The following is a 27500-nucleotide window of genomic DNA, read 5'->3' as shown; positions in this document are numbered from 1 at the left end:
AAAACAATTCAGGTAGAATTTAGGTATATATTAATACAGTGTTACAGTGTTAGGGGCGGTACAGATGCAACTTCTTTGAGCATGCAAATCCACTTTTTGTGTATTTTGAAACCTATTGCTAAAGATGTTCTGAAGTATATGTTACCTCCACAGAGGAGGTTATGTTTTCACCCATGTTAGTTTGTTTGTCTGTCTGCCAGCAGCATATTTCAAAAACACAAACAGATTTCCATGAAATTTGGTGGACAGGCCTTGGTCCAAGGGACAACTGATTAGATTTGGTGATCATTTCCACCATTAGACTATTATTGTTTTTAGGCATAACTATGAAACTAACAGAGATAGAGATTCAGAATCTTAAGGGTATGTGTGCAGGGTCAAGAAATTAACTCAACTTAAACTTGACATGATTTGATTGATGTGTTTGGGTATACTGTAACAACAAGTTGGACAATTGTTAAGTGGTGGAGGCTTGTGCTCTTTGCGTGCCTTGTCGTTGTCAATGTAAACATGTGGGAGGCATGCTCAATAACAAGAGTGATGTGGTTGTGGTCCCAAGTGCCTTTTGACAGTATAAAAATATTTTGCATTGCTTGTCATGTGATGGGAAATCACAGTCACAATTCATTGTCACTGTGGTGAAACATGGAGGAGATTTTTTTCGGGCTTGTACAATGGGATGCAAACACACAGCGAGATGTTTTTCCTGCTGAATATGCAGATCAAATGGCAAAGCAATTTCAAACTGTAATTCTACTAAATGCTACTATTTTGCGATGATAACAGACTTTGTGAAAATGTTTATCCCTCTGAAAACCATTTAGATTTGATTGCATAGCAACGTCAGGCCTCAGCACCAATGACGCAGCATCTGTACCGCCCAGGATGCAGGTAGAAAGTATTACAGTATGAACAGAGTCCAGGATGCAGGTAGAAAGTATTACAGTATGAACAGAGTCCAGGATGCAGGTAGAAAGTATTACAGTATGAACAGAGTCCAGGATGCAAGTAGAAAGTATTACAGTATGAACAGAGTCCAGGATGCAGGTAGAAAGTATTACAGTATGAAGAGTCCAGGATGCAGGTAGAAAGTATTGCAGTATGAACAGAGTCCAGGATGCAGGTATAAGGTGACTTCAGGTATTACAGTATTAACAGATGCGAGAAATCAAAGCAAAAGCACAATCAAAATCAAGTTCATGTACATTACATCTTAATCATTTTTTGTCCAGTGAGCCCATACTAATGGCTGAAGTGTATTCTCAGTAAAAGTAATGTTTTGGTTCGGTGAGGTTTTGCATGGAGGCATTGCTGCATCTCCAAGGAACATATTATGTGATGTGCTCAAACCCAATTGGTATTCCCCTGCAGAGCTCCCCCTGGCCACAAAGCATCATATTCATATGGTGTCATATTATATTTTTAGACCAAGAATTTCATGGTTTCAGCTGACTCTTTGGCACAGAGAAATCAATAAGGCTGTACCGTAGCTAGCATTCTCTCTCTCTCTCTCTCTCTCTCTCTCTCTCTCTCACTCTCTCTCTCTCTTTGTCTCACACACACATATACATATGCATACACAACACAAGCATGCAGTGTTAAAGTAATAATGAAAAGCTTTTCCATTTGCTGTTCTAAACACCCGGTGTCTGGTAGCTCTTTCTTGGGAAAAATCCTCTGGCGCACCGGAAGTGATGCGTATTACGTTTCTGGTTTGTTTGGAATAAACAGAAGAAGAAGAACTGGGTAGTTAGCATGAGCAGTGATAGCCACCATGGCTGAACAGACAAAGAAAAGAGCGCCACCTACAGAAACTCAACCTGCATCAACAGAAAACCCAAGCTCCGCCCACACGGTTTGATTGACATGTGATCTCTTGAAGATTACCACTTTAAAGCCTTCTCCCTGCTTCCCCTTAGTGAAGACGATCTCTCGCTCTCTTTCTTACCCCCCCCCCCTTACACTGTCTCTCTTTTCATCTATAATTCAGTATGTTTCTAATGGCCCCCCTGTTTATGTTATCCAGCTCACTCTGAATTATGTGGGTCACAACAGCTTGTGCCAAAATGGTCATTGGCCTAGTCTGGTATGGATGACTCCCCCAGTCCCCAAGGAGGCATCAATGAATGTCAGTGCAAATGGAATGAATGTCATTGAGTCACTGGCCCTCCACCTCACGCTTCTTGTCAACAACAAACACTGTGGCTCAACCCAGTGTTTTTAGCCGTTTGTCAGAAGGAACAACATGGGGTGATTTGGCAAGTGGATGCAAGACTTGGGCAATCACATGTTAGTCACTGCAGAGGAAACATGGGTGCAGTTTGGGAGTAGAACAGGGTGTTCGCGGGTCCTTAAAGAGTCTGAAAAGGTCCTGAATGAAATGACAAATTAGATAGCAGTATTGACAGATTCTTTACATTCAGTGATAGGGTTTCCCTTTCCAGGTAAACATAATAAGGCAAATGTGTAGTTTCACCAAAAGATGTGAATGGGACCAGCAGTAGTGTTAGTTTTATTTTCTTCTGTTTTACTACATTACTTGTACTTACAGTTCACAGTATGTTTGACCCATACATTGATATAGAACAGGGTTAATAATGTTAATAATGTGGCAAATATGTCAGTTTTCATCGTGTCGACTTTAATAAACACAGTTGGACACCGTATCCCCTTCTTTTCGTTGTGTCCTTTATATCAGAACTTCCATTAGCTATGTTCTTGGCTGATTTACCAGCTTTGTTTCTTTATTTTGTTGTTAAATTGGTCTTAAATGTAATTCCAGGTAGCATTAAAAAGTCCTGAATTTGGCTTTTTGAAACACTAGTCATTATTGATACACTTTATTATCAATTCTCTTTTTGCCCTCTAGTTGGGATGCATGGTCAGCAAGCTAATGCAATGCCTCTGGAGCAGGTACAAGTTAACTATCTTGCTGAAGGATGCTTGGGCAGGTTTGACCATACAAGGAGTCAAACCCATACTAATGCCTGAAGTCTATTCTCAGCAAAAGTAATGTTTTGGAACATATTACATGATGTGCTCAAACCCAATTGGTATTCCCCTGCAGAGCTCTCCATGGCTACAAAGCATCATATGGTGTCATATTATATTTTTAGACCAAGAATTTAATGGTTTCAGCTGACTCTTTGGCACACAGAAATCAATAAGACTGTATCGTAGCCAGCATTCTTCTCACAGGCGTTTTTTGCATGTGCACAACAAGAACCAGGCTAAATGTTGCCGCATGCCGAGGTCAGCATATTGAAGCGGTGCCGTTTAGAAAGCACTTTTTCTTCCTCTTTCCCCAGCATCTTCCTCCTCCTTCCCTGGTCCTCTCTTCCTCTTTTTCTCCCTTTCACTTTCTCACCAGAGCCTCCACCCAAGTCAGCCAGTCAGTGTGTGTGTGTGTGTGTGTGTGTGTGTGTGTTTGTGAGAGAGTGTGTGTCACATGGAAGATAGTCTTGGTCTCTTCATGTTGGCATAGACCTGAGAACTGATAATGGTGCACAAAGGGTTGGATATTGCCAGGAATTCTGTGATAATTGCAATTCTCAATAATTCATTATGATATTGCCTTATTTTGACGTAAATTTTAGAAAAAACATCTGAGTTTTGTTCCAAAGTGAGACCTCCATCAGTACAAAAATGTGATACCTGCTCATGAAAATGATTTCTGGCATGATAGTAGTACTCTTAATGGATTGTTATTGAAATTTTTGGCTATCTGATAACATTTTTATTTTTGTTGTACTTATTTCCCTCCAGGATGCAATGATCTGTATTTTTTAACTTTGGAGAAGTGAACTTTTTTTTCTATCCAAAATGGTAAAAATGGCATTATAAAAAAAATATATATTTTTTTTCATAACATTTCATCATTATTTCAACAACTCATTGAACATTTAACCCTAACCCTAACAATCAGAATAACTGAATAAAATCAGAATGATGTTTCTTTTCTGACGTTGGCCAAAACTGATTTTAACATTAATAACTTTTCACACAGCTGTATCACTGTGCTCATATGTGTATGATACAGTAAACAATGACACAAGCTGTCAAATTTTCGAGAACACATTTTTTAATAGTGTATGTAGAAAATATTTCTTAATGATATTGTGTGTGCGTGTGTGTGTGTGTGTGTGCGCACGTGTTGTAGTTGTCTGCTAATATGCATCCCTTGGGGCTGTGTCGCGAACATTCCAGTGAATTACGACACACACACACACATGCGCACACACACACACACACACACACACACAAACAGGTCACAGATGGGTAATGTGATGGGACACAGAGGTCATGTTCACGGTCAGCTGGCTATATGGACCAGTGGCTGCTGGGTAATTTGTTGTTGACAGCAGCACAGTAGGATGGAATAAAGAAAGAATGTGATTGTCTTGTCCAGTAAGCAACAGAGGAGAAGAGAGAGAGAGGCTGCAAATAGAAGAGTTCAAGTCAGTATTCACCTTTTTCTCATCCACCTCCCTTATCTGCATGTCTGCATATAGAGGCTGTAAACAGAAGTCCATCTTGTATGCCATAAATTAACGTCTCTGCCATTTGTTGTGTAGTCCAAAATCTCTATGGAAAATATGAATGGGCTTTTTGAAAAATGGCAAAAATAAAGACTGTATTGAACAGATACCTACAAAATATACTATGTTTTGTTCCATTTTGATTTTTACAAACAAAATGCTAATCATTGGAGAAAGCCAACAACAATAATACTGATGCATTGTTTTGTCATGAGCGACTTCCTTTACCTCTCATAATGTTGAATTGAATAGTTATAGTTATAGTCACCTTGTTATTGTCAGTTGTTAGTTCTATTTCAACTGTTGTGTTTTCCAGTTGTTGCTAGCTAAGAGGCTAACGACTGTTGTAGTCCCCTTTCTCAAATGATTTAGCATCTCGCTAGCAACAATTGATATAAAAAGTAACTGATGGACGAAAAATCACAAAAGTGATTGAATAATGTTAATATATTTTATTTGATGTAACAAAACATAGTATAGCTAGTGAGCCTCTGTGTAGCACAGACTTTATTTTTGGCATTTCTTGTGAATCCCATTCATATTTTCCATAGGGATTTTGGACTACACAACAAATAGCGGAAATGCTAACTTCAGCGATTAGTCAACGCCATTGATTATGCCCACTATGTAAATTTGACGATTCTTGACCGACTCTGACTGTTCTGAACGTGTCTGTCTCAAGAATAAAACCACGTATGTACGTATGAAATATTTGAGTAATGTAAATGGAAATCCAATTACATGGTGCTTTGTTCACTGTGAAAAGCTGAAATAGCACCATAGCAGGAAGTGCTGTGTATTATTTTTTCATTTATCATTACATTGATGAACTTTGGACCTCATAACTTTACTGATAGTGTTCACGAATGCTCACATGCCCAACAATAAACTTTTTCGGGAGTTAGCATCATGATGTTGCCAAATTTACACTTCTATTGCAGATGCATTTTTGACGCAGCTGTACTTGAAAAAATGTCACAGAAAAATGAGATTTTTTATCATTACATCCTCAAGTAGAGTATTTCCTTCAACATGCAATACAAATACATCCTTGAGTGATATTGATATAATTTGGACAAATGTCTGATGGAAACTGTGCTGTCTACTCTCTCTGAAAAGCTCTAGTGCCCATGCAGGTCTAGTGCACAAATCTTTTGCTTTGGCCTGAATCCAGCCTGACCCTGCACTCACACCCCTCGCTGTACTGGAACTCAGCATAATTATACCATGTTATGTTATTGCGGAGTGATTTGTCGATTGATTCATTGCAAGGCCAGCTATTAAACCACAGGACGTGAGTGTTTCAGGTCGTTCCGCAGCGCATATCATCCATAAAAACAAGGGCTCGTCACGGTCTGACGGCGATCCTCTCGGTGCGTCCTGCAGAGACGGAGGTTAGACGCCTCCTAGGAATGAAGTCCTCAGCTCAGTCACTCATTATGGGAGGCAGGAGGAGGCTGTGGCTTGTGTTAGCCATCTGGGCCAGCCAGATCTGCTCTGTTTACATTCTCTGGCCCTGACCACACTTCACGCCGAGGTGTGCGTACCAGGCCATCTAACACACACACACACACACACACACACACATACTCTATAGGATAATTTTGGTTTTGGTTTGGTCTCCACTATGAAGAAAAATCAAGTTGCACACTCTTTGGTTTGGTCTCAACCACGCTCCCAGCAGTTGGAGTTCCAAAAAAACTCTTATTTACATGATTGTACTAAGTTCTCATCCCTCTTGACCACTTTACTAACCAAACAGTATCATTAGAGGATTTTCTGTGTTTTTTAAACCACTCATGAACATCAATAATCATCAATAATAGTACAATAGGTACCATTTTTTCCCACAGTGGATATAGTGTTTTGGAATGAAACCCTTCATTTGTCTACTGAGGTCCAATACCACTGCATAATGCCTTTTTGTTATTTTAATATTCTTTTATTGTAGCAGTGGGAAACGTGTTCCCTGCTGTGTTGGGGAAAGAAAGTGAGGGAAAGTAGGGGGAACACTGGACTCTGGCCTGACCGCATCATCAGTCATTAAAGTGCTAAACTGGAAATGCGACAACATCAACAAACCGTAAGCTGGCCAGCATCCTCACAGACACTGGCCATTGTTCTCCAACCCTTTAAAAGGCTGGTGACAACCATTTCCTATGACTCTGGGCCACGCTACAGCACTGAAGATGCTCTGTGCAAGTGTATCATTAGTCCGGCCTGCGGTCTGTTTGTGTCTGTGTGGTCCGGGGGAACTTCCCACCACAGCGCTGTTGTTTAAAACAGAGGCTGGGATGCGTGTCAACAGAGAGAGAGAGAGACATAGACTGCTCTCTCTCCCTCGTGACTCCTGTGTGTCCATGCAGCCCTGCTTCCATCAGTCCCACTATGAAGGAGCCCTCCACCCCAGTAACTATAAGAGACATGAAGTAGTATTCCAACACATATTCATTCAACCTAGCCCTAGTCAACACTGCAAAAAGTGCCCTTTCTAAATCAGCCATTTTGTCTCATATTCAGATGTACAGCCTTGTTTTTCTTGCCACAAATGAAAACTTCTGCCAAAGGGGTGAGATAATGCCACTTTGTTTTCAAAGTGCAGCTTCACTTGTCTCAAGAATTCTATAGAAGCAAGTGTCAGTGTCTTGAAACAAGGCTGAATAAGACAGATCACTCCACTAGTAAGTAAACGACACTTCACAAATTCTTGAAATTTGAATTATCTCATGCCATTGTCAGATTGTTTCACTTATTTTTAAAAAGATTTTACCACTCAGTGCTTGACAGTGTTCTCTGCATAGCATCCATATCCAATACAACGTCTAGTGTATCCATGCCATGTTTGGGGCAAGTGTTTGAGCCAAGTGCCTCTGTTTTGATAATTCCACTCTAAGCTCCCTGCACTCAGATGAAAACCTTGTATCTCCGGAAATTCCTCTTTTAACACCAGAAAGGCCAATGGATGTTGGGGGTCTAAGAGGAGGCCAACAAGCCAAGTTTTAGAACTAGAATTAGAACTAGTATTTCTTCGTGTGATTGTGAAAAACTACACTGGTTTCTGCAGAACGGGAGTCAAGGAAAAGTCATGGACGAGCAGTTAACTGACAGCAGTTTAGCCTTTCTAGTGTTTAAGCTACTGAGAAAAACCACCTTCATATGGACTTCCGTGGATTTTTAGAAGACATGAAACTTTGTCAGTGCAAAAACAACCACGTAAAAACCTTCAGTCGAACATCACACGGACGGGAGCCGCGGGGTTTTCACGCAATCTAGTTTTGTCCGACGGCGACGACGTGCCGGCGGCATCGTGGGACTCGTCGACGGGCGTCTCTCTCGTTAGCGCTCGTTAAAATCTCCGGGATCGTTAGTGTGCCCCGGGGCTCGTTAGGGCCTGGGTGGAGATGAATGGATGAGGACCGGGGCCGGGCGGGAGGCTGGGGCGTACTGGGAGCTGGCCAAGACGGCCTCTCTCACTGAACCCTTTGTCAGGCCTGTCAAAGCCTTCTCATCACACTCAGCTGTTCACTGTAAAACACACTGATCATTATGAACAGGCCAGAGAGAGAGTGAGAGAGAGAGTGAGAGTAACAATGAACATGGCAAATCAATATTCTCTTGTTCATTTCAAAAAGGAGCCACTGAATGAACAGAAAGACCCGTTCATGCTCTATATATCACGTGTCTTCATTTTAGGGGGATACTAAGGGAATTTTGGTTTACTTTTGTATTGGTTTGATTCTGGTTGTGTGTGTGTCATCCTCCGGTTTTGGTGTTGGACTTCAGTTTCCTATCTCATGCCAGAAGGCGAGGCTGCAGAATGGTAGAGAAAGGAAGAGAAGAGAAGATTAGAATATAAGGGAAGAGAGGAGAAAACAGTGCAGAAGTCCCATCCCTCCTCTTCCTCAGCATTGACAGCTATCTCAGAACGTACTGTACAACCCCGCCTTTCTTCTCTGTCACTGGCCTATGTGTTTAAATGGCTCGACATTAGAATTTCATAGCAAGACGGCCAAGTTGGAAGTGGCCAAGTTCAACCCAGACGAGCACAACGTTTTCACAAGATGATAATAGGGGCACTGTAAAAAATTCTTATTAAAACAGTCCCAGACTAAGTCTCAGGGTTCATAGACTTTGGTGAGCCCAAATCTGACGAAAGCCCCAAATTGCTAATGATCTTCTAAGCTGCAGCCACTCACGCTCAGCTCACCTCAGTTTGGTTTAATTAGCTTCCGCTAATAGTTGCTCAACTGTTGATACCCATAAATTTAAAGGTCCCATATTCTACACTTTGCAGTGTTTTATTTTGTGTGTTGAGGTCCATTCAAAGCTGCTTGTGTGGTGTGATGTACCAAAAACACTCTCAATCCATTTTTACATGTTCATTTTCCAGCATCTCTCTGAGCCTTACCAAGAACAGGCTGTTTCTGTCGCTGTGTCTTTAAGGCTCATTAATATTAACGACCCTCTGTTCTGATTGGCTAGTCGTTTCAACAGTGAAACGTGAGACACCGCAGCACCGGCTAACCTGACGCGTCAGATGGTTTGTTACACAGAACCATCTGGGAAGTCGTCCTTGGAAACTGTTTGGAAAAGGGCAGGCACTTTCAAAAAATACTTGGCAGGTGATTGGATGAACCATCTGTCTATCACCGTCTATCACGGGCTAACTTCAACCAATCAGATCAACGAACCATATAAACAAACTCTTGCCGAAGCCAGCCGGGAGAAGAGCAAAAACATCTTTTCCATCCAGAAAAGCCTTCAGTGCCGTTCTTTGCTCTTCTTTCAATGAAGAAATACTCTCCAGTTCAGAAATAACTGATGTTATAGCAGCATCTACGCTAGCCTCTTTAGGAGCCGCCATTGTTGTGTTAGGAACGAACAGTCGCTTCTCACTGTTGTCACACCTAAACCACGCCTGTAGCTGCCCTCATAGGACGCTGATTGGTCCGAACCACTGTGGTTCGGCCACAAACGCATAACTTGAAGCCTGGCAAGATGGATTCTTGCGTGATCGTGATCGTGATCGTGATCGTGATCGTGATCTCGCGAATCCAGCTGCCTCGCAAGGTAAAGCGCCGGCAGCTACAGGTAGGGAAAATTCTCCGGTAATAAACAATGACAACCGCTCAACCGCTTTGAAAAAAACACTTTGTTAGTCTATTATTTCTTACAAAAATGATAATGAGCGAACCTTTGTGACGCCACAAATTTACGGAAGTCCAAATGGCTCATTTAGAACCTTGTTTTCTAATATGTTTTCCATGATATGGGACCTTTAACATTTTTTAAACCTGAGTCCTACCCAATCTTGAGCAATTAAAAACGAGAAATGTGAGAAAATCTGGTCCGTTGGGTCCCATCAGGCTTTGCCGTAAATGTCAAGCTCTTTATATACAGTATCTCTATAAGTGGTGAGTGTCACAGAGGAAAATAGTGGCAGTCACTTAGAGTAAGTGGTCTGACAGACGCACCTACAGCATGTGTCAGCGGCCATTTCACACCATAGGACCGCTGCTGATAATAATATCTTCCAGCACAGCGAGTGAGAGAAGAGAAATGGCCGAGTTACATCTTCATACCTGCAAGAGCCCAGATGATTGACAGCTGTCTGTGAGCAAACATCCCCCTGGTCTTCCATCACGGCGCTGTCATGTGTCTAAATGGCTCACCCCATTAGAGCTTGCTTCATTCAGACCTGAACATTCATGCCCCGGCCCGATACGAAGCCTTTTTTGTGAGCCGGAACCCCCATTGAACTAGTTCGAGGAATGCTGCTTTGGCTTGAAAGCTAGGTTGAGATCAGAAATAGTCTTTTGGAAGCGGGCTGGTTCATATAGAGAAATGTAAATTTCACTTCAAGGTAGCCGAGCCGTAACGCATCGGTGTGTCATTTTAATAATTCATATCTATGCTATGCATTTTTTCTCTTGCAACCCCACAGAGAATTCTGTTTTTTGGTCCCATGGCCCAACTGAGCATTTCATTGTTGTTACATGGATCTATCTTCAACAGCTACAAAGATATCTTAGGGAGGCTACCTCCACCTATATGGGATACTGTATCAATGATGAATTGCAGCGTCTAGGATATCTGACCTTGTTCAATTTCTCATTTTATTCAATATTTGGTTTCATTCACATCAAGGGATGATATTCTATATATCTCACAATGCGATTCGACACACAACATGGGGTTGACGATTCGATACAACCACAATACAATGAAATAAATAAAACTTCAATGACAGCAAAGTGTGACTGTGCAGAATTACGCCACAAATCTTTCTAGCAATGGCATTGGCTTGCTAGCATGTAAACAATTAAAACATTTAATTACAAAGTACAAATAATTGCATCGTCTCATTTGTGATTACTACAGCAGAATAAAAGTGATTCTTTTTTCTGCCCCACGATACGTATTGTCACATTTTTGTATCGCGATATATTGAATTGCGATATATCGTCCCACACCTGGCACTGAGTGTATCTAAAGATGAGCAAAAACAGGAGATCACAAACTTCCCTCCCCCATCAGTCCGCTCTCATTCCTGCTGTAGCAGCATGAGATGCAGCAACTGCGCATACGTCTATGTGATCTGTGTGTATATCCATGTCTACTACAGTCTGCCGTACTGCATGTCATTCACGAATATCGAGTTACTGGAAACACTGCGCAGACATCTGATTTTGCAGATGTTTCACGGAGAGGGCATCTATGATCCCTTCGCCATGCAGCGTGGAGACACAACAACACACAGATGGTTTCCTCTTTCCCCTCATCACTATGTTTATATTGGAATTAGCTGCTGCACTTCATCAATTATGCAGCGAGGCAGCCTCTGTCTCCTCATCTGCATGCCGATCCCTTTCCCATTTCAGACGAATTACTCGCCGACGGGACGGGGAAGTGTTTCAGTCGGTGCAGGGGGAGGAAACCATGACTCCACTTATCTCGCCGTCATATAGTATTTTAAAATGTTTTGTTTTTCGGTACATGAAATATACGAAATGTACTCAAGGCTGCAGTCCAAATAACCTCCGTGGAGCAGGTCTAATCTGATCTGAGTCCAGTTTCTTTTATGTTTTTGCCCCTGGTAGTCTGTCTGTCTGTCTGTCTGTCAGCAGGAAATCTCCAAAAACGTATTTACGGATTTCCATGAAATTTGGTGGACAGTTAGGCCTCGGGCCAAGGAACACTTGGTTCGATTTTGGTGGTGATCCTTTATCCGGATTAGACGATTATCATTTTTTAGCTATGAAACTAACAGGGATAGAGGCTTGATTCCTAATCCTAAGGGCTTGTTTGCAGGGTCAAGAAATCAATTTAAGTTAAAATTTAAGTGAGTGAGTGATAGAGTAGGGAAAATGTCTTTGGGTGGAACAGCAAGTTGGACAATTTTTCAGCGATGGCCGAGGTTTGTGGGTTATCTGTGGCTAGAGTGCGTATTTAAGTTTTCAGATCTTTTTTTTTACATTATTTAGGTGGTTAATGATCAGAATTGCAAGATTAAGAACCCCAGATCCAGGATTATCAAAGTGCGGTTTCAGGACCAAGGCCAGGCTCAATCCATTCGATAATGAACATACTTCAATATTACTCCCTGCATTATTTTACAGCATCCTCAATCCCTTTTTTAGGATTTAAAAGCAGCACGGTAACTTACCTGTGTAAGTGAATCTGAACTACCGTGTAGTCAGTTCGCTACTGAGCAGACAAAAGGCTGCACCAAGTGTATGGGACTAGTGGAATCAGATAATATGTTGTATTTTACTCTGTGGGCTACATCCTTCTCCAGCCTTGATAAAAAATGAGTTTGATCCTCTTTCTGAAAAACCCCCAGCCAGTCCATTATGCATACGGAGCACTGTGAAATTAGCCTCTTTTGTTTGCTTCTTACATTTCTCTTTTAATGTGCGAATTGGCTCGATTATACAACTAAAATTGGGCTAATCCTTACATCCCTCTCTCTGCCTGCCTCCACCCGTTCTCCCTCTCCCTCTCTCTCTGTCTCTCTCTCTCTCTGGATTTCCTCTGTTTTTCTGTCTTGCTGCGGGGGAAACAAAGGGAACAAAAGAGAGAGAGGAGGCAGTAAGCTTCTCATCCAGCGTAGTGAGCGGAGTGGAGCTCTCAATAGAGCGCTGGGCAGACTGGGCCGGACTGGTGGAGCTCTGAGAACTAGGCCAGAGGACTGACAGCACCCCAGAGTCTGGAGTCAGGACAAGGTGAAGCGAAGGATTAAAGGAAGGAATAATGGGAATTTTTTTTGTCAATATTGCGCTCTGTAGATGAGGGACTGTTATTGGAAGGATGGAAGGAAGAGTCCCTGTACACTGTTAGACTGTTTTTTGGAGTTAGGACCAGGGAAGGAGTGGAGGGTAAACTCACTTAAAATCAGTGTACCCACTTTTTTGTTTGCAGGAATAGAGTGTAGCACCTTATTAGACTGACATGAATCATCATGACCTAAATTCCTCTTATACATCATAATAAGTAGTATCAAACTGATATGACGTATGTAGAAAGGGTCTTTTATGGGGGGAAAGCATAAATAATTGCTTTTTTGATAATGTAATAGATTTTTGTTCATATTGGTGGTTGTTTGCCTCATGATGATGACCAGCTGGAGGTCAGAGGAAGGAAAGGAGTAATGGAAGGGCAGGAGGGGGAAAGGAAAGAAGGAAGGAAGGAAGAATGGAAAGTAAATAGACTGACGGATGCAAGGGAGGGAGGAAGGAAGGATGAAAGGAAGCAAGGAAGGAAGGGTGGGAGGAAGGAATGACGGAAGAAAGGACAGAAGGAAGGATGGATGAAGGCGTAAAGGATGCAAAGAAGGAAACCAGGAAGGAAGGAGGGAACGACAGACAGAAGGAAGCAAGGAAGGATGAAAGGAAGGAATGGAAGAACGAAGGAAAGAGGGCTGAAAGGAAAGCAGGACGACAGGAAGGAAAGAATGAGGCAGGAAGGAAGGAAGGAAGGGAGAAAAGAGGAAGAAAGGAAGGAAGCAAAACAGTGAAAACAAAAGGCTACTCATTTCTGACAGTGTATTAAAAATGGAAAACTACATCATGGTTGCATAAGAGTGCACACCGTTCAAGTGATAGTGTGTGTGTGTGTGTGTGTGTGTGTGTGTGTGTGTGTGTGTGTGTGTGTGTGTGTTAGTGTGCGTGTGTAGACTGTTGATATCCACTGTAGTTTATAGATCAATCATTATGGAAAAGGAAAGAGGGAAGGAAGCTAGGAAACATTTTTAGTCGTGACGGGTTTGTACTGGTGTAAATAGGGTAGTGCGTGTGTGTATGTGTGTGTGTGTGTGCGTGTGTGTGTGTGTGTGTGTGTGTGTGAGAATGCGTGCGGGGTAATCATGCATGCCTTGTTGCTACGGAGTTTTTCTGTGACACAGGAAGTGGTGATGTAATAGTATACCATCCAAAAGCTTTCTCACACTCACACTCACACACGCTCACACACACACAGCTGATGTCTTTGCCCTTCGGCCACCACAGTATACTCCAAGTCCTACAATCATGTGAGAGCGGTGGTTACGGTCACGGTCTGTGAGCCAAACACACACACACACATACACACACAAACAGCTTTGCACGCTGATTTGTTGTCATCTTAAATGATTTGATTTGTTGTCACCTCTTCAACAGAATTCATACAGCGTATCTTCGATCTTAGGACAGAGAGCTTCTGTCTTCATGGGGTCAAGATTATTCGATTTGCCCAAAATCTTTTACCCTCCTATTATGTTTGGGGTCAATTTGACCCAGATCAACATTTACCATCTCTAAAAACATGATTAACATTATATTTCCAGCTTGATATTTCCTGACTTTTCCTAATTTCATGGGGAAAACTGGTAAACATCAAATTTAACATGATGATATGTTTTCAAGGTCCAGTACACACTTTTCTGCTGTCCCAGCTCTTTGAAAGACTATTTTGGTGACTAATTGACTTTTTATTGGTGTTTTTTTCATTATTGACCAACTGCTATATGTTACTTGCTGATGTTCTGAAGTGGAAACTTGGGTAACACTTTAACTAAAACTTTACATTTCTCTGGTCAATTTGACCCCAAACATAAAAGACGTTAATTTTAACATAATAGGAGGGTTAAAGGTTCATCTAATCAAAAAATCATTCAAAAGACAAGTATTGGAGCTGTCAACATGCAGGGAGTCTGGAATCACAAGGAAACAAGTCAAAACTGCTTGTCAGAAGTGGGATTCATGGCCTGGAGACTTTTCAGAAAGCCTCTACTTTATGTAAATTCTGTTTCGGGTGGATTTTCACATTGAAGTATATTAGATCTTGTTAGGCTCTAGCTCTACAGTACAGCAGTGGCTCTCAACGTGGGGTCCGGGGACCACTAGGGGTCCTTGACGGGGTTCCAGAGGGTCCCCAGCAAATTGATGAATTGTTCAACTTCAGCATTATTTCATTTACAAGAAGTTAACACAGTTAGAGAATGTAGAAGAATGACTATTTTGATCATAGTTTCTCTGTTATCTCTCTACCTACAATACAGGTAGTCATGGAATTCTGGACAAAATCATATCTAACAATAAAAATATTCTCAGATTTCGTCTGGGAGACAAAATTTAATCAAATGGGGGGTCCGTGGCCCTAATGTGGACTCTTTATGGGTCCTTGATATGAAAAAGGTTGAGAATCACTGCAGTACAGTATTTCATTAAAAACAAAAGTAGCTCTTCCTTGATCTGTGCTGCATTATAAAGGCACTCATAAGGAATCATAATGCACTCTAAAAGCCTTATGACCATGTTTAAAAGAACACAAAACTTACTGATATCAGCACTCATGAAACATTATAGATATAACTTAGAATGAATTATGAATACAAGCGTCTTATGAATATTAATGAGCAGTTATCTATCAGAGTTATGATCTTATATAACTAGTGCCAATGATGTGTTCTTATAAGCATGTTCATAAGGCATTACGAGTACATTATAAGTCATTATGAGTGTCCTTTTAATGCACTATAGATATAGTAGAAAGTGTTACAATATGTATATTGTGCAAAATACAATATGCAAAATACAATGTGATAAACATTTCCAATATATAAATATCCAACTATCCAATGGATATTTGTCACATATATCCTGAATAAGTATATACCACATACACACTATACTTGAATACATATATACAGTACATGATATATGCATATACCATATATCATATGGACAGCCTACAATTGCTACAGTATTTATGAATATAACTATACATACATACACACACACACACACACACACACACACACACACACACACATATGTACATGTATACACACCAAAATAAAATGTCTCTTTTTAAAGGGGTAATCCTTGAGTTCCTCATTTATTTTTTATTTTTATGTTTTTCATTTAGTCTCCATCTTTGTTGCTCAGCCTCATTGCTGTGGTGTTTCTGCACCGCACTTCCCAGAGATCACCTGTCAATCAAACAGTGTGTCCAGTACTGTGACGTCTTGTTCCTTGGATTTTCTGTTGATGCAGTTTGAGTTTTTCTTTTCTTTGTCTGTTCAGCCATGGTGGCTATCACTGCTCATGCTAACTACCCAGTTCTTCTTCTTCTTCTGTTTAAAACGCATCACTTCCTCTGTGGCAGAGGATTTTTCTGGAGGAAAGAGCTACCAGACACCAGGTGTTTAGAACAGACAATGGAGAAGCTTTCATGAACTGGATATAAGCTGAATCACTATTGTGTTATAGCAATCTGAGATAGTAGGAAAACTGAAATTTATTTATATGAAAATGTGGCAGATTATTACTACACTGAGATTCTCTCTACCCATGCACAAACCACAGACCTGGTGCATTTCTACTCTGCTCCCTCAGTGACTCCCATAGTGTTTAAACAGGAGGGTGTTATGTTATGTTTGGCTAGAGGGAAAAATTGGGAAAGTGTCCTGCTCTGTGCCTGCAGGCCGTCCAGGTCCGGGCTACTTATCTCACAGTGGGGCTACTTAGTGCAATATGTGAGGAACAACCTGCATGTTGAGGAACGGGGAAGTAACCACACACACACACACACACACACACACACACAGAGCAAGTCACATTAATAAACCAATCATCACCCGGTCAGTTGCCACCAGGCTCTTTTATTGGATTAGAATAACCTAAATATGCTAATGAGGCGCAGCAGGCCCATTCGTGTGTGTGTGTGTGCGTAGGTGTGTGTGTGTGTGTGTGTGTGTGTGTGTGTGTGTGCGTGAGAGAGGAGGGTGTCACATCTCGTTATCTCCCATCCACACAACTTAAGCTCCGTAGGGCACTTCAAACAGCCTGTGAGGGGAGGGAGCAGTGTGTGTGTGTGTGTGTGTGTGTGTGTGTGTTTAAGGGGGGGGGGGGGGGTGCTTTCTGTACCATGGGGAAATGGGACTGTGATTTCAGACCAAATTAAGCCACATCAAACAGGCCAGATCAAAGAGTATGGAGCCCTTACTGTCTGTCCCGTCTGACATCACAGCTCCTCAGGACGGGATGCTCCCCCCAACACACACACACACACACACACACACACACACGCTTTCCTCGTCCTTCCTTCTTTTGTTACTCCTCATTGCACTCTTTCCTCATCTTTCTTCCTTCATCCTTGCCTTTAATGTACATTTTTCTCTCTTTCTCCTTTGTCTTCCTCTTTCATTTCACTGGTATACCCACTTCATGAGTGTGTGAGTGTGTGTGTGTGTGTGTGTGTGTGTGTGTGTGACGGAAGCAGAGAATTTAACCGAGAACTCCTGGTAAACTTAACATATCTTTTCAAAAATATTTATTAACAAAATATCTGATACACAAAATCTAAAATAAAGTCGTAGTCTGTTTTTCAACCAATTTGGTAACACTTCACATGAAGTGTTCATTAACTAATGTTAACTAATGCATTTACTAACATGAATTAAACATGAATAACAACATTAACAAAGATTAGTTCATGTTAAATGCACATGAACAACTGCGTTAATATTGTTATACATCTTTGTTAATAATGTTAACTAATGTGTTTACTAACATGAGTTAAGCATGAACAGTGACATTAACAAAGATGAGTTCATATTAAATGCACAGTAAACAACTACATTAAGTAATGTTGTTATACATGTTTGTTAATGCTAATATATTGTCTAAATTGAAACCCTAACTCTTCATGTATTACTGAAACATATCCTGACATTAACTAAAGTGATTAAGTCACAACAAGCATTACCTAATGTGAATAGTGTGTTATTCATGTAATTTCCTATAATTAACTCTTGTAACTCTTAACTCTTGTGACATGAAGATGTTTAGGGGATTAGTAAAACAGACACAAAATCAAAATTCAACAAAAAGAATGAACTTTCAATGGCAGAAGATCTTTTCTTCCCACGAGACTTCGAGCTTTTGTTTACACAGGAAGAGAGCCAAGTTAGCCAGACAGCTTTGTTTTCAGATAATAAAAACCAATACCAATTTTGGATTACTAAAAGGTTTGTCTTCATACTTTGGATAAGACTAATCGCGTATTATAACATTCTGGACAAAGCTATCTACCTGAGACAGAAATGATTTTGATATCAATCCTTGTGTGTCACATATTGAGTAAGGTGAGCAATGGGCCAAACTCCCTAAAAATGAGTGTAGTCCATTAACCTTAAACCCTAATTTACCCTAAACCTAATCCTAAATCTAATCTTAACCCTAAACCCAAATCCTAACCCTAGTCTAGCCCCCAAAAAGTCCTCACTTGGGAGGGTTTTCCTCATCTTTCTATGCTTGTGAGGATGTTTGGTCCTCATAAAGATAGAAATACACACACACACACACACACACACACACATTTCACAGGGATTTAACGGGGTTATAGGTTAACTTGGATCAAGTATAATGTGATATGTGCTGCGGCTGGGAGTGTGTGATTGTGCTGTAAGAACAAGGAGAGGAGCAGCCATCCAGTGTGTGTGTGTGTGTGTGTGTGTGTGTGTGTGTGTGAGCTGGAGCTCCATTTGAGACGGAGCTCCAGCTTTGATTTGCGTCAGCAGTCCTGCCTGCTCCAGTCAGACCCTTTGATACCGGCTGCTGCCAGTGGCTGTCAAGTGCATGTGTGTGTGAGTGTGTGTGTGGATCTGTGTGTGTGTGTGTGTGTGGAGGGGGTAGATAGCTACATGGAGAGGGGAGGGGAGGGGTGGCTGCTGTTTTTGGGGGGTTGGGGATGAGGTGGAGAGAGAGAGAATAGGGATAAAGACAGGGAGATGGCTGTGTGTGTGTGTGTGTGTGTGTGTGTGTGTGTGTGTGTGTGTGTGTGTGTATGTGTTGGTGGGGGGCAAATATAGACACATGCATCATAAAGTATATATTTATAATGTATGAGCCTTACTAAAAAATATGTATTAACCTGTCACAATTCCAGACAGGAGGGACAGATTGTATATCATTTCATGAATTTGACCATTGATTTATTGATTTATTGATGTCATTACTGAACCAATTGTTGTTAATGTCACATTGTCATAGTTGCCAACCTGATGTGTTTATATATTTGTTGATTTTGCTCTGGCAAGAAGCACTTTTGTATTTCACGGCAATAAGGTGCCTTTGAATTGAAACTGAAAATTGAATTGCGATACAGGCAGGAAGGGAAGAAGAGAGAGAGAGAGAGAGAGAGAGAGAGAGAGAGAGAGAATGAGGCAGATAGAGGAGTGAAAGAAAGGCAGCAGAGGGGGAGATTCACCTCCTATTCCCAGTCAGAGATGACTCAGAGGAAGAAACTGGCAGACATTTTGGATCTTACTGTACCTACAGTAGTAGAAATGCAACGGAGTCGCCTACATCCTCCATTTTGGAGACAGAGTGCAGTTTCAAAGTAAGAGGCAAAGTGATGCATCTGTGACCTTGCAGTTTCATAAACTTCTAGTCAGTTGGCTGAGAGGCATTCAAGGTCGGAGGATTTTTACAGGAAATGTCAGACTGAAATACCATGAAATGTGTGGCTTAAAACTATTTGAGAGATTAAAAAGGTCCCAGGCTTTATCAGAATCCAAACCAACTGTACTGACCAGTGACATTACATGTTGAGGATTTTAACTTGGTATAAATGTTATGGTAAATGTGGGAAAATGGTAAATGTATACATTTACCGGTAAATGTGCACATTTCCCATGGCAAATCTATAGATATCACTTTCCACATTGCACCAACCCTATACGTTATTAGAGCAGGGTGAAAAAAATCTATACACCAATACATCAGTTTGTTTTGTTTTTTTTGTTTGTTTTTTTAATACTGTTGCAATATGACAAATTTACACACACACCTGATTAGAAACCGCTCAAATGTGTGTGTGTATTTAAGTTCAACTCAGTAGAGCACAAAGAGTCGTGAATTTTCAGTGTGTATGTTACTAAAAGTTATTTCACTGCATTACAGCACACACAAGTCTGCATTGTTGACATTGAATTTGCCCTATAAAGTGTAACGGAGGTGTTAAAATCAGTTGCGGACTCAAATGTTTATTATTTGTTTGATATTTTCTGATTGTAACGTGTGGTGTTGTCTGTGTGTTGCCAGTGCTCCTATCCTGTGTGGGAGGACTTCAGCGCCAAGGCCACCAAGCTTCACTCCCAGCTCAGGTAAGATACTCTGACAACAAAATAAAGAATGGCTTTCCAAAGTGTAGAACCCACAATTTGATTAAAAAATTAAAAAAAAAATAAAATAAAATATATATATATATATATATTGTGTAAAAGAAAAATTATTCATGGTCGTACCAGCCTTGAGACCGTCGCTTACAAAAGGATGAGTTTTAAGATTTCTTTTAAAAATGGATGTAAAGCATTTTGGAATGACGAAAAATGTCTTATGGGTTTTTGAAGGCCAATAGCCAATATTTTGTGCCAATAAATGTGATCATTTGTATTCCAAAAAATTCCAAGTATTCAGTATTTCCTCCAGAATTCTATGCTTATCAGGGAGGAAGCAGCTCTTTAAGTGATAGGGCAAACTAAAAAAAACAGCATTGAAAAAATAAATGTTAAAATAAAATATGCAAAGAAAATAAAATGTTATCTCAGGTTTTCCAGACTGTTTTTCTGTAGCTGTGGTCGGGGAAGAACCTCCATTAGATCAGAAGTGGAAGGTGAACAGATATATCAGTCTATCCCTACTCTCAAGCACAGTGATCACATCAGCTGGAATCAATGCCACTAATATGACATCACCAATACAAAACCTGATCATTGAGTATGCAAATGCAAAAAAGTGGGTGCTCAGCAATAATTAAACCCCTAATCCAAACTAATGAACCTTCCCTGTCCATGTAGAACCACTGTCCTGGCTGCTGTGGCCTTCCTGGATGCCTTTCAGAAGGTGGCGGACATGGCTACCAACACTAGAGGTAAGATAACCGCTAGTATCTGTGCGTGTGTGTGTGTGTGTGTGTGTGTGTGTGTGTGTGTTGTGCTCAGCTGAAGTGACGAGCGCCCTCTAAATGGCAGAACTAATAGGAGTCTTATTATGTCGCTGAGATATTATCGACCCGCCTGCTAAATTCTCCTTTGACTGATGAAAGAGTTTTTCGGCAGCCTAAAGGTACATTCTGTCCCAAACTTCAAAGCGTTTCTAATGCGGTGTTTAGAGAGATAGAAATGACTCAAGTTTCCCTCAGGAGAGATTGATGAAGGCTATTTTTGTAGCAGCTTGTATGGGAAAACTGGATTTATTTTGTTAATAATTCAGAAAATCAGTTTTCAGTCAGAAGATAAAATATTCCTGATGTTTGCATTAAGGTTTGACTGATGTATTTTTGATGCCGATATTTTGGAATCGAAGCTGCTGATAGCCAATATTTTATGCTGATATTTAATATCTTTAAGTTTGACAGTGTTCATGCCAAAAATATTACAAGAATTCCATTCTTGTCAAGGTGGAAAACCTTCTGAAACTATAAGAATACTTAAACATATTCATGTGGAATCTGATCAAAATGTCTCATTAGAATCAATTCAGGTTATGGGCTTCCCATTGACAACCAGTATAGTGTTGATCAATTCTACAATAAATATGTAATCAATCAAACTGCATCATATGGATCATATCAATGACAGCTCTGATACATGACTGATTTTTAGTGAGAGACCCATACCAACCCAATATATCAACAAGCCAATATATTGGTCAAACCTAATCTGTATATACATATTCTGTACAAGGACACAATTGAGAATTGTTGTTTTGATATGTAAAAAGTTGGATCCAATGGGAATGCAGAACTCAACATGGTCCATTTCCAACGCCGTGCTCCACCAACACACTGAACTTTATATATTGTAGTCAATGAATCACTTTTGTTTTTTTTTGTTTTGTTTTGTTTGGCTTGAGACTCTTGATATTCTATGTGTAGGCTGAAAGTGCCGGACTAGTTAATAGAGTGTGGGCTGAGATCTGAGAAGGTCAGACAAACACTTACCGCCCACTGAATACAATATGAATACTATAGTACCATGGAGAGAGAGAGAGAGAGAGAGAGAGAGAGAGAGAGAGAGAGAGAGAGAGAGAGAGGGAGGGAGGAGGAAGACTATCGAGGCTGTAATAGAGGGAATTTCTCCTCCTGTTGCGACTTATTAGGTGCAGCTGCTTGACAGTGTGCGTGTGATGGTTATGTGTGTGTGTGTGTGTGCGTGTGTGTGTGTGGCCCCAGGTGGGCTCCTAGAGGAGGATACAGGAAGAGGCTCTTGCTGCTTTTACAGGCCAGACAGGAAATCACCAAGCTATGTCAGCTCATTACACATGCCACTACAACAGCCACACACACACACACACACACACACACACACACGCAAAGAATATATCATAAATGATGTTGGCACTAAAACACAGGCTGTGCATCAGAGGCTCTCAGTACTTTCTGTACCGACGATGACTCACTCCTATTAGAGTCCATACAGACAATCGCTGCTCTTTCTCCGCGTATGATGTTCTCTAATAGATTTGTTAAATGGATGGAGGCAGGAGATGGCCGCAATAATGATGCTCTCTGTCTTCTAGCCATTCAGCATATCAATGTGCCACTTATTACAGTGTGCGTGTGTGTGTGTGTGTGTGTGTGTGTGTGTGAATCAGGCCCACAGGGTACAGATGATGCCATGCTCTGTACTTGTACCAATACAAATGTTAAATTCTGCCAGTTATGAGCCCACATGAGCTGTGTTGCCATCCAACTGTCAAGGGAATTTTGTGCGAGCTTTTTGAAATGTCGCAACAAATAAAATGCAAATGAGGTGTGTTTCCATCAGCTGGGTTGAAGCGAATAAATGGGCTTGGATGTCAAAAAACCCATCCACAAGAAAATGGAAAATCTTTGAGGAACTGAGTAATACTGGAAGTTTTTTGGTATCAGCTAATATTGGCCATATAATGCACCAACCAATGATATATATGGTACATGGGAGAGACAACACATATGATATTTCTGCAGGTTGTGATATTTTACAGACATTTCACAACATCCAAAGCCACTTTTGAACAGTTGTAGCCTACTATGAGATTGAACCATTTGTCGGGCTAATTATACCAGTTATATGTCATTATTTATTTGACCAACCTGTTTCCATCGCTATTTTTTGTGATGTTTGGGCAGTTCTAGCAAATTTTGATGTTTCCATTCACCTTTTCTAATTTGATACATCATCATTTACAATCAAAAAAAGAAATACTTGGAAATGGATGGAAAGCCAGTTGACATCTGCTTAGCGTATCTCTTTCTCTTTCTACCCTCCTCTCTGAGGTTGCCTGAGGATGTGAGCAGGAAGGATGAAAGGATGTCTCAAACAAGAGCGAGACGGAGGGAAACTTGAATAAAAAGTTTCAGAGGAGAGTTCTTCCAGAGGAAAAGAAAAATCTAGGGAATAGGGGAGGGGAAATGAGGGAAAATGCAGAAAGGAACATGCGTGAGAGAAAAACGCGGAACGGTGAATGACCATGGACTACATTGACTTTTTGGGAGTTTGTCCAATTTACCCAATATCTGATGAGAGGATTGCCACCAAAATCGTCTCAGTGTTTCCGGTAGCTAGTTCTGTCTGGTGTGCATGCTAACGCTTAAGCAGTATGTTAAGTAATGGAATGTGATTAGCATTATCCAAAGTATGAAGATAGACTTTTTAGTAATCTAAACTTGGTATTGGTTGGCCTGTAGATTCATGACTTGTGAAAACAAAATGTCACTCATTATCAAACTAGCTAACTTTGCTAACTTTCTGTGTAAACAAAAGAAGTAGGCTAGCGCTCAAAGTCTCGCGGGAAGAGAGATCTTCTGCCACTTACGGTCATTATTTTTGTCGAATGTTGTCTGTTTTACCAATTCCCTGAACAAGCCTGGCAGGTTTAGACATGTGTCATTAAAATGAACTAACCCCCCAGCCTTAGAGCTGCTACAAGCTCTCATTTTTAGGATAATGCTAATCACCTACGATTACTGTATGCTAAAGCGTTAGCATGCGCACCAGACAGAGCTATCTACCAGAGGCACAGAGATGATTCTGGTGCCAATCCTCTCGTCACACACTGGGTAAGGTGACCAATGGACCAAACTCCCAAAAAGTGGGTGTAGTCCTTTAAGCTGTATCGGTCATGTCCAGGCCTTGTTTCTGCTGGGTCTCTGTATCACAAAGGCACTATAAGGTTGACAGAGGCAGGGTGAGGCAGCAAGTATAACCTAATCAGTTTGCCTCCCAGGCTGATAAAGTTTAACAAGAAAGCAGAGAGTGAGCAAGAGTGTGTGTGTGTTTGTGTGTGTGTGTGAGAGAGAGTGTGTGTGTATGAGATTTAGCAAGTAGGTGAAATTAAGCAGGAGGAAATGTGCAAGTGTTTGTGAATTCCCTGGTGAAGGGTGAATTTGAGTGCACTTTCAGATGTGCACTCCACTCCCCTCTTATAGCCCAAACACTCAAACTTTCCCTGCGGCAAACTGTGTATGTGTGTGTGTGTGTGTGTGTGTGTGTGTGTGTGTGTGTGTGTGTGACACGGCAAACCACAGCGAAATGGAAGCACATAAACAAACACACAACACGTTCGCATCCTTGATGTGGGTGGGTGGGGATACTCTGTGGTGTGTGTGTGTGTGCGTGTGTGTGTGTGTGTTTCCTGTCTTTAATAACCTGTCCCCTGTCTTCCATTTGCTGCTGTTTTACAACTCTTCCTCTTCCTCCTCTTCATCCCTGCCTCAGAATTAGCGCAGAGACACCCACAGCTGGTTTGTCTTAGCATGCTACTATGGGCACACACACACACACACACACACACACACAGTGGCCGAATCTGGACATGCACTCTGACATGAAAAGAGTATTTCGCTTCATATTTAGCTTCTCAAATACGTGATTTCCCATAATTTTCCTCTCAGCATGAAACTCTTTTGTAACCCTTTTGTTTGATAAATTTGTGCTAAAAAGCTGAAAACTGCATCAAAGAGTGTGTTTGGCTGCTGATTTGGCCGCTGTTACATCAGTGGTTCTAAAGCCTGTGTGATTCATAGACTTTATTGATGGAGATTTGGACCAGAAACTGTCCTCTCTCTGTCTCTGTCCCAAATGTCCTTATTGTATTCATCTGAGACAGACACATTCATCAGGAAATTAGTAGTCATTGTAGTGTTAGTGGCACTTTATTGATCACCAGTTACTTTAACACTGGACACTTTTCACCCCTCCAATTCTGGAGCGCTTTGTGATGCGACCCAACTGCATTGTGGGTTACCTGTAACACATGTTACTGATGCTACTGATGTGTTTTATTCTGTCTATGAGGGTGCTGACTGGGCTTTGTCTAGTCAAATACTGAGGAAATGGAATTTGTTACTGTTTACTGTATGTGCCATCTCTCTTTTTCTTTCTATCTTTCCTTCTTTCTTTTTATTCCTCTTTTTACGAGATGATGCATCCCTTCTCTCTCTCTCTCTCTCTCTCTCTCTCTCTCTCTCTCTCTCTCTGCAGTAGCAGCAGTAAAACCTGGGTCAATCCCAGAACTCTCACTATAGAACAACACTTGGCACAAGACATGGCAATAAAGTGCTGTGTGTGTGTGTGTGTGTGTGTGTGATGATGATGATGACGATGATGATGATCTGATGGTACAGAATGTCTAGCGCTTTTATTGCCGGGCTGGCTGCTCTGAATATTAGCTCTGATAATGAGCATCATAAATCTGACACACACACATGCACACACACACACACACACGCATATAGAGAGGAGTTTAAATCAACGTTCATTCAGACCGGATCAGCAAAATGCAGCTGGTATCAGAATGAATAGAGGAACATGGTTGTTTTCTTGCTTGTGACTGACACAGTGCTGTAGTTTCTCCTTCAAGTGTTTTGAATTGCTTCCTTATATATTATATCAGTGGTACCTAAAATGGGGTCTGGGGACCTCCAGGAGTCCTTGAGAGGGGTTCCAAGGGGCCCTCAGCAAAATGAAGAACAGTTTCAATTGAGAGCATGTAGTCATTAGGCTACAGTTACGTAGCTGAAATATATAGTAATAAATATAATATATACAGCATATAGCCATATAAAGTTAAAGGTGTTTATGTGTAGCATTTCAACATCAATGAATCATTACCACGTTAATTTTTAAGACACTAGCACTAACAATACCGCTGGTGTGAGATAGAGGATATTGATGGTCTCCACCATGCTCTCATTTGTTTGCAGTAATTATACCAAGATATCACAATTAATTTAATAATGGTTTATTGATGTTTAAAAATGCTACACATAGCACTTTTAAAATGTAATTAAAAAAAACAAAACAAAATTGGTCCACCAGCAGTGATGGATGTAATGAAAAGACTGATAGAGTGATGGAAGAGCACATTGATGCGTTGTAAATAGAGACCCTCAGAGTCGAGGCCCACTATGGTGAAAATGATGGTGAAATGATCCGGACCAACAGTCGAGGATTGTTCCAGACCTCCAGAGGAACGGAGTGATGATCACATGAAAACAGAGAGACGGAGGTCCGTGGTAGAGAGAGAGAGAGTATTGAGTGTAGCAAGCCATAAAGACAAGAGGGCGGACAGTGGGCTGTTGTGAGGAACTGTGAAGAAGTCTTCAATGGCGGGCCTGTGTGTGTCACTCCGGCTAAGAGCATCACTTAAATGCCTGAGAGAGAGAGAGAGAGAGAGAGAGAGAGAGGGAGAGGGAGAGGGAGAGAGAAAGAGGAGGAAGACTATCAAAGTTGTAATAGAGGGGATTTCTCCTGCTATTGTGACTTACTAAGTGCAGCTGCTAGACAGTGTGTGTGTGGGATGGTTGTTTGTGTGTGTGTGTGTGTGTGTGTGTGTGTGTGTATCTCATTGGACTTTACAGAGAAGGAGCCTAGCTAGATCTGACTAATCAATCACAGAGCAAAGTGATAAACAATAAAATGATCAAATAAAATGAAAGCAGCAAAAAGATGAGGAGGAAATAATAACAAAACACAGTTGCTGCTTGTTCTTCTGCAGTTCAAAGCCGCACTGGTGCACTGTGTGTGTGTGTGTGTGCGTGCGTGTGTGTGTGTGTGTGTGTGTTCCTTCACTATAAGAAGAAGTGTGTATTCAACACTCCCTCATTAACTTGCTGGCTGCCTGGCAGTGTGTCCCATGCTGGCTGGCCTGCTGACTCCCTGGGTGGGAGGAGGAGAGGTAACGCTGAGGTGGGAGGCCATTTAAGCTAATACAGCTATACACACACACACACACACACACACACACACACACACACATGCAACTCAGCAAGCATGGTTTCCCTTATTCAGCTCGCAGCATGGCACCCCCTGCATGGACCACCTGCTAGTTAATACCACCACACACACACACACACACACACACACACACATTCCCCCACACACACTTGCACATGCATGCATGCAACCAGTCTACCGAATCGCGACTTTGACAT

General features: G+C 41.2%; 1 protein-coding gene across 1 annotated transcript in view; it reads left to right on the top strand.

Moving 5' to 3' along the window:
• Positions 1 to 27500, top strand: part of mtss1lb (MTSS I-BAR domain containing 2b) — a 70406-nt gene that overhangs the window by 2172 nt on the left and 40734 nt on the right. Inside the window, exons 2-3 of the mRNA XM_078282946.1 lie at positions 20126 to 20187; positions 20881 to 20954. Coding sequence (XP_078139072.1) covers positions 20126 to 20187; positions 20881 to 20954 — 136 coding nt within the window. The remainder of the gene's footprint in view (positions 1 to 20125; positions 20188 to 20880; positions 20955 to 27500) is intronic.

The sequence above is a fragment of the Centroberyx gerrardi genome, chromosome 1 (assembly GCF_048128805.1).
Source record: "Centroberyx gerrardi isolate f3 chromosome 1, fCenGer3.hap1.cur.20231027, whole genome shotgun sequence".
NCBI lineage: Eukaryota > Metazoa > Chordata > Actinopteri > Beryciformes > Berycidae > Centroberyx > Centroberyx gerrardi.
The sequence above is the reverse complement of the archived record's forward strand: the minus strand, read 5'-3'. Positions and strand labels throughout refer to the sequence as shown.